We start from the raw sequence: 12,587 nt of genomic DNA, 5'->3' as shown, positions 1-12,587 counted from the left end.
GTACAAGGTTCATTTATTTATCATTTTACAACACCTGACATTGACGTTGAGTAGCACATTGTTCTCTGTGCATCATTGTGCAAGATTGTTGATTTCCTCCCGATATGAACTCTCATCTTTGTTTATAATGCTGATGGTGGTGGTGTCTGCATACTTCACAGTAGAGTTCTCCTGATTCTCCTGATGCAGTCATGGGTGTACAGTGTGAACAGGAGGGGGCTGAGCACGCAGCCCTGGGGGCCTCCACTGTTGAGCACTAACATAGAGGAGGTGAACTTTTCCTTTGTTTTTGTACCCGAACCTAACCAGACCATAAGCACAGCGTTGTCACAAGATAAAGCTGGTGGTTGGGTTGATCAGTGGTGGAAGAAGTACTTAAATCTTTACCTTAATGTACTACAAAGATCTTTAACCGGTTATAACAGTCTCTATTTACGCTGATGACTCGATATCGAGGTTTAAGTAGAAAGTGCGTAAAAATCGTACATAAGTACAGTACAGAGTAAATTGATCTTAGTGTCCACTACTATCTGTAGTGGAGGAAATCTCTAAGATCGGTCTGTCCTGAAGATGTCTCTTTATCTGCTGTCATGTTGGGACGATGTCGACATCTTTAACCTGAGTCACTGTTTCCACCTCAGTGGTGAGCAGCAGACCACAAACACAAACAGAAACTTTGAAGGTCTGCTTTCCCACACTCCTCCATCCTGTTTCCAGACTCAACATCCATCTGATTCTCACTATAAATCTACTTCATTTCCATTTTGGCAAAGACATTTTTTGTTTAATTTCATTATGATTATAGGACTGAACGCCAACAAATGATGAAATACATCAACTTAATTGGCAAAGTGCCTTGAGAGTTTCATTGTATGAGAATAGGGCTCCTCTTCAGTATGCAGGACGAGGCAGAAGCATTTTTTGGATCAACGTCTTTTTTGAATATAAATCCTCGGGCCAGTGTCCAGGAGGGTTTTTTTGCTCAAACCACAAAAATCCCTGAGAAAAACAAGGCAGTGTTATATGATCCCGCCTCGCTCGCTGAGCTACTGGACGCCAGCGAGGTGCGAGTGTGAGCTCTCAACAAGGCAGCACTTGTTCTCTGAGCTGCTGTGTCCCCTCAGTGTCCTCCATGTGGTTAGACCATTAAAGCCTAAAAAAGAAGATGAAGAGATTGAGATTCCTCTGTTTTTGGTTTGTGATGATGATTAATTCATTGATCTGAAATGCTGCTGAGGACAGTCAGCAGGCTGCTATTGTTTTTGTTCTTTCTGTCTGACTTCCTTCTTTCTAAAACTGCCTTCATGTAGAAAAACATTTGGCAGATCAGTCACATATTATGTGTCCAGAGTTATGCGAACATCACTGTGCCCTCCATACGTTCAGCAACTTTTACTGTCATTCAAAATAAAAGTTTAGAGGAGGAGAATCTCCCTAGCGCTACAAACAAAATCACAAAAATCTTAACAGTGACAAAATAGACATAATAGTGCCTATTACATGCAAATAGGTCTGGATCTAAATGCCACTATGTCATTTTTACTTTATTTATGCACATTGATGTAGATGGCATGGGGTCATTTTATTTTTGAATGCAACTTTTTTACAAAATATATTAATTTTATGTGGATTTCATGATATAAAAGAAAGAGCAAAAGCGGGATGGGAGAAGTGTTTTTGCGAGGGGTTACTATAACTATAGGTTGAAAAGTGAAAGCAGCTTATTAAGACACATATATATGTTTTGTTGTTAGACAGCAACCTCTAGTGGCTGTGGGAAATACTGCGGCTGCAAAGGAGGATGCGGGGAGAAGTAGTGTAAAGAGGTCGGGGATGGATGATCGGGTTAAACAAGCACTGGAGCTTTTTTCAAGCTTTTATCTGTCCCAAAACTCCTCTATTTCAAAGCAAACACCATTAAACTGCAACTGCAAGTTATTTAAGATGGCTACCGACCATTGACCTATTGATTGACACCTCTGTTGTCCTGCAACAGCCAACGAGTGATCGGGAAGACATGAAACCCAGTCTCTCTTCTTTCCTGTCTCTCCTGAGCAATTTTCTCTTTGTATAGGCTGTTTTTCCACCTAAGCCCTTGATTTTGACTAGTTTATATGCACAAAGTTGGTGTAAATAAGGAAATAATGAGTTTAATGCTCCTGTTACTGTCAAGCAGGTTTATACCAACGCTTTAAAATGTAGTAGGTCATGTGAGGATGACAAACTGTCAACTAATCGCTCCAATCTGTTTGTCTGGAGCTCGGGCGCCATGTCGCAGCTACAATACCTCTTTCTTTGTTCGGCCCATATGTGTCCACTGCAGCGTTACACATCCATCAAAAGGCTCTTTAGTGACTAATTGTTTCTCCACTATGATTACACTCCACCGAAATGATTTTTTCTTCCACAAACACCGCCCTCTGCCCACCCACATTTACATCTATGAGCCGTGTGTCACTTCCTCTCCGACCAGATAATTACACAGTTGCTCAAACAGGAATAAAAAATGAGCACAAAGGTTTGTTGTGTCTCCCCTTTCAGTCTGCAGCAGGTATATTTTCAGGAAACCGTTGTGGTCACGCCTCATAGAGAACCCTGCCCCTTGTCTTTGCCTGGATGCAAAGCTCTTTCTTTCACTGTATGCGGGATACTAAAATAGCAGCACGCACTCCCTGAGGTATAAACACAGGAAAATATACTGAGGGCTGAAGCAGAGACAGAAAAAAACACACCAAGGTCCATTTAAAGAAATAATAAGTGTAGTTGACCCGCAGATTTCCTCAAGCGAGAGGGAAACTCCATTATACACGCTCTTAATTACAGTGGTGGAAAGTAACTAAGTATATTTACTCAAGAACTGAACATAATTACCTCAGCAACGACCGCTAAAGTGCTTTAAAAAGATAAAAAACAGTTGCTTCAAGAAGAGGATGACATGCTCTCTGCAGAACAAGCTCCATCAGTCACACCGTCCCCGATCACAACAAACCAGGCTGATTGTAAAAGTGAATCGTCAGCGTGCAGCCACACTTTTCCATTTTGCGAGTCACAACGTCGCCACATGATTGATGGTGACACTGACAGGAAGGTGAGTGAAGGTAAATAATGAAATCCACTCTGCGAGATGGTGTGCCAGTTGGCCTGAGACGGATCTGCAGCAGCAACAGATTTATAGTTTATATAAAAAGGCTCAGTTTATTGTGCAGCAGCGGTTGCGATAGTGGTTAAACTGGAACTTTATGAATGGGTTGATGTTTTTGAGTATTTGTTAATTTTTCAGCTGTATTTAAGTCCCAAGCCACGTTTCCACCACAGCAACTAGACTAGGAACCTTTGGAGGAACTCGTTTCCACCACAGGGTCTAAATTAAGTTACAGTTAGTTTATTTTAGCCACCATTGTTAAAAATCTCTAGTGGCTTTTCGCTGTACATTAGTCTTCTCAGATAACATCAAGGTTTCAAGGTATATGGTATCATACAGCACGGCAGGCAAGACCCGGCCTTCTCTGCTCCTGGTTGGCTCTCGCGATGATACTGCGCACATTTCAAATAAGTTCAAATAAGTGCTTTCGCTATCTAAGAAATGAAAAAAATCTGACAGAGATTTTTGTTGCCTTGGTAGTTCGCTGGACAACAAGCTAGCTAGCCTGCGAGAAACACACAAGTTTTTGTGATTGTCCAGAGTGTTTTTCTTCCCTCTATAGCAGAATGATATTAAGTGCAGTGAGCGATTTCTGATGACGGTGGGTCTGATAATGCAAGACCGTGGTGATTTTAGCAAGATGCTAATGCAACCATGCTGATATACTCCCACTAGCGTAAGAGAAACCCCAGAGTCATCGGAATTTCATGGCGGTTCATCCAAGATATTTCACTCTGAACTACTAATTTTAACCTCAGCGTGGAGCAAGAGCTAAAGTCCAAGGATCGTTAGAGTCAGCAGCATTTATCTTTTGGGAACCCAGAACAATTTCATGGCGATCCATCAAATGATTGTTGAGATATTCCAATCTGGAAAGTGGTGGACCAAACAAACAAACACTGCCATCATAGGTGCCTCCTCACACAGCTATCAGAGAGGATCGTTTATTAAAAAAATCCTGTAGATTAATTGTGTAATTACAGAACTTTGCTGCTGAACAACTTTCCTGTTTAAATGAAAACAAGGACAGCAGAAAACCACACAGACCAGAGCGAGCTCAATGAACAACAACAGAAACCGCTAAACCAGCAGCGGAGCCATCTGCGTTCACTTTACACTGCAGAACAATGAAACAGCCCGCTGCCGGGCCGGGCCGGGCCACAGAGATCTGTATGTGCCCGATTAATCAAAGCCAGGAGGGCAGCTTCAGCTGAGTGTACAGCAGCTTTTATCAAGCATCTGCTCAGTGTTTCACACGTGCACACACAACACCCTCACTGCAGTGAACATCAGAGGGGCCTGCAGCGGCCTGGTACAGCAGGGGAATCCCTACCATCACCTTCCACCTCCTCCACCCGCAGAAAGATTAAACCCTGTTTAGCAGAGCGCGAGCAGAAGGCTACTCGGGCTGAAGTGACAGCACTGATTAGAGATCCACCCCGGAGACCGGCTCCCCTCTTAATCCAGGGGGAATAACACCACTCAGGAGGAATGGGAAGTCCCTCGAGGAGCAAATTGAAGGAAATGTGAGCTGTAGCTTCACATTTGGGACATTAAGTGCCACTGAACATTTCCTGTCACCTGCTCCCTGAAGTGTAGGGCAGTGATATTGGGTAGATTTCCTGTCTGCTGTTTGTCTTTCTCTTGCACTGTGCATCAGTCATTTCCCCCGTTTTATTCATCAGTCACATTTTTTATATATATTTTACTCTTTTAAATCCTGTTATATGTTTTTATTTTCCTTCTGCTTCTTGTCTGAATGCCTTTAGTGTCTGATGCCATGTCGTTAAAAACAAATAATCTTACAAACACAGACAAAGATTTGTACAAGAGTGACATCTGCTGGCAAGGACCAGAGCTCTTTATATTTTCTGACATTGAATTTTTTTAATGAACATGATGTTGTGTATTAGACTATGCTACGCAGTAACATGCAAATCACTGTCCTGTTTCTTAAAAATCCTAATTGATCATACTGACATTGTACAACCTGTTTTATTCAAGTCCTTGAAACAGCCTCAATTTAATACTGATGACCAACATGAGCAAACAAGACCTTTAGCAAAGAAGAATAGTTGTATTTATATGGTTATTATAGTTATTTTTCATGGGTTGGATACTGTTCCTTGTTGTGGCTTTAGGTTTTACCTTAAGTTGTTATTGAGTATTTTTACATTGCTGTAGTGGTACTTTTATTAAGTACATCATCTGTATACTTCTTCCACTACTGCTGCAGTATGTACCAACCTTCATAGTGTACACATTTGTCTCTGCAAAACTCTGATGCTTGTTTTTCCTGGAGCTGTCTCAGCACCATCTTTAATTTGTAATCTCTTCCTGCTCTGAGCCACTCTTGTATTTCCTGGAGGTTCGTATTTCTGTTATTTAACTATCAAAAGCAACAGAAGTGACACAAGCGAGACAGTGAGTCAGAGTTAACCCTTTATTTAAAGAAATGTTCAAACAATGAAGGAGCACAGCCGGCTCAGAGTAAAGTGTGATTGCTACAAGCTGTTAATAGTGGTCGGGTAAAAAAACCAACAACAAGAAAGAAAAAAAAAAAACCTGTTTTAACCGTCTGAAATGAGCAGTTCATTTATTTTGAGGAAGAAGCAGGATAAAAATAACACCAGTCATCATAAGCAAAAGAGTGTAATGTGTACTAAAAACACTGCTCTCTCGCTCTCTTTGTCACTCTCTCTCTCTCTCACACACTCAAACACACACTGAAATGGATACAGGCAGCTTTAAGTGGCATTAATATTTGAAAAAGATGCAGCCATGTGTTTATGATTTCAATGAGGGAAACCAACGTACACAAAATGGCACTCGTTTAGATAAATTTAACCTCTGAAGTCGAGGTTTAATTAACTTTGAGCCTTAAAATAAGTGACTACGTGGTTAGATCCAGTTAAAACATGATTAATTACGCCTCCCTTTGTCAAGAAGACAACTTCATTCAAGTCCTCTCTCACTGTCCCACCGAGCGGAGCAGCGTTAGGACGGATATGCCAGACTTTTCTCTGCATGTGACAATTAATAAAAAGGAGCTCCAGTCCCTAAATTGCTTCTCTTTTTTAAAAATTGTTCTGTGGCATACAGGTGCTCTACTGTCGACCCGCTGACAGGTCCACAACACATCTGGGTTCATTCAGCGAACATCCTTTAATAATAAGAGAATCAAAAGTAAACAATATCAACAAAAAAAAATAAAATAAAACCTCACATTGATTGATTATATGATACATTACACAGACATACAGTATCTACACAACAACATTCACCAGGCTTTTGATCTGAGGTGAATATTGTTTCTTTTTTAAATTCAGCGTCTACCTTGTGCGATCTAGTTTCCTGCTCAGTGAAGTGAAAAGCTTTTGGTGTTATTACTGAGCGAACACACACATGCTGTAGTAAGGGTTCCTGCCCCATATGTACCTGTGCAGAGAGGACGCACACATTACAGACAAGAGGAAAACAAAGATTTAAATCTCCCTGTCCTGTGTTTAAAGGATAAATTCAACCGTGAACAATGAAAAGTCGGTCGTTAACTACTCGTTGTCAAGCCGATGGAAAGTCAGGGGAAGTTTCGATGTCCACAAAACATTTCTGCAGCAAAACAGCGTCGTCTTAAACAACTTCAGTAGAAGGGGACTTGTGTTAAAATGTAAAGATTCAACTGAACAGCTCGTCTGGCGTGGTCTGAGTCTCCTGAAGCCCCGAGTGTCCGATTTGATTTGAAGCCGTTAATAACACCTGGCTGAATCTTCACTGTACCTGCCTCTAAAAGTGTTAGCGTCTGAAATGGGTACGAATAAAAAAATACCTTTTCAAATGAATTTTGCTTACGAAGTCTCGGATTACGCCGAATAAGTTGTATGGAGCTATTTTATGGTTGTTTTTGGTGCTGTCCCCATCTCCTTCAGTTATTTAGAAGAATGCTGCAACACTGCTGTGGAAACTTCACCTGACTTTAGCTATTGTTTTCAATTTTATCCCATAAATAGCCGTTTTTACTTCGCTAACACTGTCAAATTACTGCTCACACCAAACATTTGCTTCTGCTCCTGCTTCACATTAAAAGCATCACTCCGGCGACTCAAGGGGGTGGCTTTCATTGTGCAGCCACGTATTCGTCATCTCGGTTAGCACTGACCGCAACCGTTTATCAAAAATGCGAAACAAGACGGCGGTCGTGTTCGGCAACATTTTTGTTCTTGGCTCTTAAATGAGCTGCAGGTGACGCCTCCTACTCCTCAACAAGGTAACCGACTCTACTTTGTCCTGTTGTGTGGAAATCTCCTCACGCTGTCGGCAGCACGACATCAGATTGCAGCTGTAGTTATTATCAGCGTTACTAAAACAATACAAGTCTGTTTGGTTTCCCTGTAACTCACACAAACGTTGCACTTCTCTTGCATTTCCGAAAAAATATCTGCTTGAGTGTTTGCTGTAGTATTAAAGCACACTTGCTGTTACCACGGTAACCACAGGTGTAACCAACCAGGAGTGAGGTCTTCACGATTACAACTGTAACATCGCGGGGCCGTTTCTTTCCCTCTTTCCCCATTAAACTGTACACTGAATGTTGAATGGAGGGTGAACGTTGTCAAGTTGGGTTGAACCGTCCGGGTTTGTAAAGTATATGTAACATAAAATAACTGTGTGTATGCAGTAGCTGAATAGTAAAATTTAACAAAATAAACCTCAAACAAACCTGGTATAATGAATCAAGAGATAAACATATAATAAACACATGACTCTTTAAAAAACGATGCATAGCATAAACAACATTGCAAAATCCATCTCTGCTGCACTTCATACCTAAACCTCAGCCAGGCGACGTGTTTCCACAGGTGTCGGGAGTGCTTGTTCCAGGTGGAGCCCGGTGGTGAGAGTCTTGAAGCGATCCCGTTAAAAACAAGGGAAGGAGAAGAAAAGAAGCGAGGGGGCCCAAAGGAGGAGGAGGAGGAGGAGGAGAAGGGGAGGTTAGGGGGAGATTTAGGGCTCCCTGCTGTAAACACTGCTGCTCAAGACCAAGGCTCCTCCGACTCCGCTGACTCCACGCTCTTCTTAAAGGAGTAGGGGTCTTGCGACTCTCTAAGTGTCCTCCTCGTCGTCGTCGTCGTCATCACGGTTGCCCACCACCCTCTTCCTCAGAGCTTCATCAGAGAAACCGTGTCCCTTTGGTTCTGGGCGGCCCTCTGGGGAGCCTCTCCTCCTCCTCCACACATCATCCTGCTCGTCCTCCTCTTCATCGTCGTCTTCCTCGCCGTCAGCTTCGTGTTCGTCCTCTTGTTGTTGGAGTAACCTCGCCTGCTGCAATGACTGTTTTTCTGCAGAAAAAACAGTCAGTGATGCTCAAATTATTCTAATCTGTGCATCTCTTTGGTCATTTCTGTATAAAAGGTAAATGTGAAAGAGCTAGTAAAGGATTATTACGTATAATCACACATGAAACTTACTCTGGTAGTAATCCGGAGAGGAAAATCGTCGCGAGGGGAAGACAAAATCTGCGATGAACACCAGTAGCTGCAAAGACAAGCCGACGATAACCGTTAATTTACTGGCAATAAATGTGCTTATGAACACTGTAAGAGCATTAACTGTAGTTTTACTGGTTTAAAAAACATGAATAAGTGCTGTAAAATTACTCACCAGTCCCAAAGCAAGACCTGAGAACAGAGTGGCCAAGCCAAAGATAACATAGGAGCCCCAAACAGGAATGCCCAGCTGCTCGGTCATGTAGTTATGACAACGCTGAAAAAACACACATACTCAGTCAATAACAGCAAATATAATCGTCTCAGCTACATGGAAGATAATTTCATTTCTTCCTGTCTATCGTGTCAGCCCTGTTTCCTGCTTTTTGTGATTTCCTCATGCAGTTTCACACTGAGCAGCAAAATTATTCTCTAAACCGACTGAGGGAAGTGAAATAAATACCATCCTGAATGTATTAACCTACATGCTTACAGCCAGCACTACCAAGAGTGAAATCCTCACTTACCCGGATAAACATGGAGAGCTTGAACAAAGCGGACATCGAATTCATTCTGCCAAAAGAGGACAAAACGACAGCATGTAATTCATCAGGGATTTGTCAAACTGTAACAACAATACAAAGCCTGAACACAAAAAAACTACAAGGAGGGGGCGTTTGTGGTTTAAACCAACAGAAAGACACTAAAAATAGAGCACACGGAGAAGGTATCTGATGTTGTTTTCTGTTATTTCAAAGAGATACAACCAGTGGACTTTCACTATGATGCCAAAAGAAAATACTATCTTTATTATCACCGTGGAAAACTGAAAATGGTGAGGCTGTAGCATTATGTCTGTAATGCTGAGTAACGATTCACATTTAATAAATTCATGCCACATTTTGGTGCCTGAGAGAGTAAGACTGCATCAGTCCTGCAGCTTGTTCAAGTCACAGTGTGCCTGGGTAATGGTGAGCTGAAAACCGTCACAGGTGTGGCGACTATTTTTAAAAACCTTGACACAGACAACACTCCTGATGCAATAGTTGGTAATGCAAGGTTGTCCAGGACAACCTGACAAACCTGAGGAAACACCTGCTCAAAGATAAAATATATCTAGAATATAAAGAGTGTGATTCTGTGTTTGACAGCCTGGAAGCCAACAGCAGTCAGCGCAGAAGAAGTTCATTCGTCAACACCGAAACCTAAATGAGGCTTTCGACAACTCCATCAACAACTAGCTAGATAAGATGTAGTAGACCCAACCCTGGTTACCCCATCATCACGACCAACTCACAGAATGGAAGATGGCCCCAACCAAGAGGAGACCGGCTCGACCGCTTTCCATTTCTGCTCATCGACAAAGCTGAGGAAGTCATCTTTGGTGCGAGCTCCCTGGTACTTCCTGAAGACGCCGTCCTTACAGCTAAAAACACAAAACAAAAACACGCTGCTGAACTCTGTCACTTTAAGGAACAGTGCAGTGTTTTATTTGATGTGCATGATCCACATTTTCTGTAATGGAAATCTCATTAGGTGAGATGTTCTTTCAGCACTATTTCTGTCCTCAATGTTGGCAAGAAATAGCGCTGAAAAACCTGGATGATGATCAAGAAAATGAATCAGCAAAAATCTTGAGACTCGATTAACCATTTAGGTCATTTATCAAGCAAGTATCCTTCACTGGTTCCAACTGTTTTAAACAATTTTATTAATTTAATGACCAGTTGGATTCAGGACTGCAGTTCCACTTCATCACTTCCTGTCATTTATAGACTGAACGGTTAACATAATAAATGCTTGATCAATCAATAAACATTCATTGAACCCCTTGACAGAAGCCATTTTGTAACCCTACCCCTGTGACATAAAAAACTTCACAGAAGAGCTAATAGTATAAGGATACTTAGTTGAACCCACTAGCCTATTTTCTTTCAACATGGTGTACATTAGCGACACGAAAGAGGAAGCAATAAAAACCACAAAATAACCAAGAACTTACTGGTAAATAGTAGGAAGGGAGGTGATGATGAATCGCCCACTCAGACCTACAGAAGGAGCAGACGGGTGCTGTCAGTGTGCAGGAAGGAACAGTGTGACTCATATCTAAACTGAAAGGGCTCGCAGACTTGGCAGACGGTCTGAATTAATGTCTGAAAGCAGCTACAGAGCACCGCTGGCAACCATTATTATTGATATTTCATACAGAGCAACACACAATAAAGCAAAATACTGCAGCCTCGATATGAATAACACTTTGTTGAATCTTATTATCCAATTTCTTGACTTCGAATGCAAAAAATGCAATGCGAGTTGTAACAAGCGGGGAGCTTGTACAAAAAATATTTAATGCAATTTGTGTTTTAATGGTGCAGATGGAGTAAATAAGGCATTTCAAGTCTGGATTCGATCCGCAAGGCATTTCAAAACTGAGCGAAACGACGTGTAAATAAATAGATCATAATGATATGATTTTTTAGCCTGATCGCCCACCCTCCCCTGCCTTAATTTAAGCTGTAATATGTTTTTTTTTGTTGAGCCTGTTTCAGAGAGGTGTTGACTCAACTATAAAGGGATTTTGAAGGCCTTAGATTGCAGTGCTGTTGAATTATAATGTTATATACTGAGGAATGTTTCTTATATTTGGTCCAAGGTCATCATAAACAGAAACAGGGTGGACAAAGTATTAGAAACACATCTTATCTGGTTGTTACAGTACAAATACTGACTACAGCATCAAACTAAACAGTGGCTGCAAGGAGACCCTTTCTTGCAATATAGGCACCATATGCAGTTTCAACAGGACATTATCAGCCTCATCTAGCTGGCGTTTGCTGCAGAGCTGTTTGTGCTGCTTTGCACTGCTATTTAGTACAGTAGAGATATCCAGCCCTGGCTTGAAAGCTGTGTTTTGTTATGCATAACAAATAAAACATGGTGCCAGCAGGGAAATGTCATTCAGGCCTACCGGGCTGATCCGTCACGTCCACCTTGGCTATGTTGACCCCCATGTCCTCCCCCCAGTCCGCAAACTCCTTCCACACCGGCTGGAGCTGCTGGCATGCGGGGCACCAGGGTGCGTAGCTGAGGGGTGAGACATTTCACAGGTGAGGCTTCAGGAAAGACTGCACAATCACTCACATGAAGGTGTAGATAAGCATAGTGCACCAGCTAAAATGTACTGATGACCTGATTAGCTGCTTGTGTACTTTTTTAGCCTGCACACTGGCTAGCATACGACTCTGGTAAGCTGGTTAACAGTTAGCTAAAGATAGCTGATAGCATAGCGACACATTTTAACAACTTGTCAGGACTAAATAATAAAAGACACGATAACAGTCAGGTAAGGCAGAGCAATAAGGCTTGAATTTGAAGGTAAGCGGCAAACTGTGCCCCCGTTTCCACGAGCTCAAAATAGCTAAGTTAAATGACAGCTAGCTAGCTAGTCTGTTAGCCGTTAGCAATGGACGTTAGCAGGACACTGACAATTCAATCATCCATTCTCCAGACAGGATTTCCTCCCAGTTCTCGTCGGTCACTTCTCTGAGGCTGTCCCGCTTTGCAGAAGCTGGCAGCGACGTTAGACACATCACCATAAATAAACAGCATATCCATGAGCGGTGTGTTGTTCGCCGTGTTAAAGGAAACATTGTTGAGCCTGAGCTCCTGCCTGCTAGCAAACACGCCATGTCTGTTTGAGACAGCCCGCTCTCACTTCCGGTATGCGCCCTAACGTCTGAGTCATTATTATATTATAATTATAATTTTTTTTTTTATTCATGTTGTTATTATTATAGTCATTATTATTGTTGCTGTTATTATAATTATTATTACAACTTAAGGAATAAATTAGTACTATATCCCATGTTCATTTGTTGTAAACGGTTACTGCCAGCAGGGGGCGCCATCGTCCCTAAAATAACTCAAAATGGCGGCGCATATCTGTTGCATGTGAGAGGAAA

The 12,587-nt window shown here is 41.9% G+C and overlaps 1 protein-coding gene across 1 annotated transcript; it reads right to left on the bottom strand.

Annotated features, from left to right (window-relative positions):
• Nucleotides 1-5,571: 5,571 nt before the first annotated feature.
• On the bottom strand, nt 5,572-12,332 carry tmx1 (thioredoxin-related transmembrane protein 1). The gene is made up of 8 exons (XM_084380890.1): nt 12,112-12,332; nt 11,594-11,709; nt 10,628-10,673; nt 9,923-10,051; nt 9,153-9,198; nt 8,801-8,902; nt 8,608-8,674; nt 5,572-8,478 (listed from the first exon to the last, which is right to left on the bottom strand). Exons 1-8 carry the CDS (start codon nt 12,312-12,314, stop codon nt 8,243-8,245), a joined length of 945 nt encoding a protein of 314 aa, XP_084237016.1. The 5' UTR covers nt 12,315-12,332; the 3' UTR covers nt 5,572-8,242.
• Nucleotides 12,333-12,587: the final 255 nt, after the last annotated feature.

This window comes from Pagrus pagrus (genome assembly GCF_965226575.1).
Source record: "Pagrus pagrus genome assembly, chromosome: 18".
Lineage (NCBI taxonomy): Eukaryota > Metazoa > Chordata > Actinopteri > Spariformes > Sparidae > Pagrus > Pagrus pagrus.
This window is presented reverse-complemented; position numbering and strand designations above follow the sequence as displayed.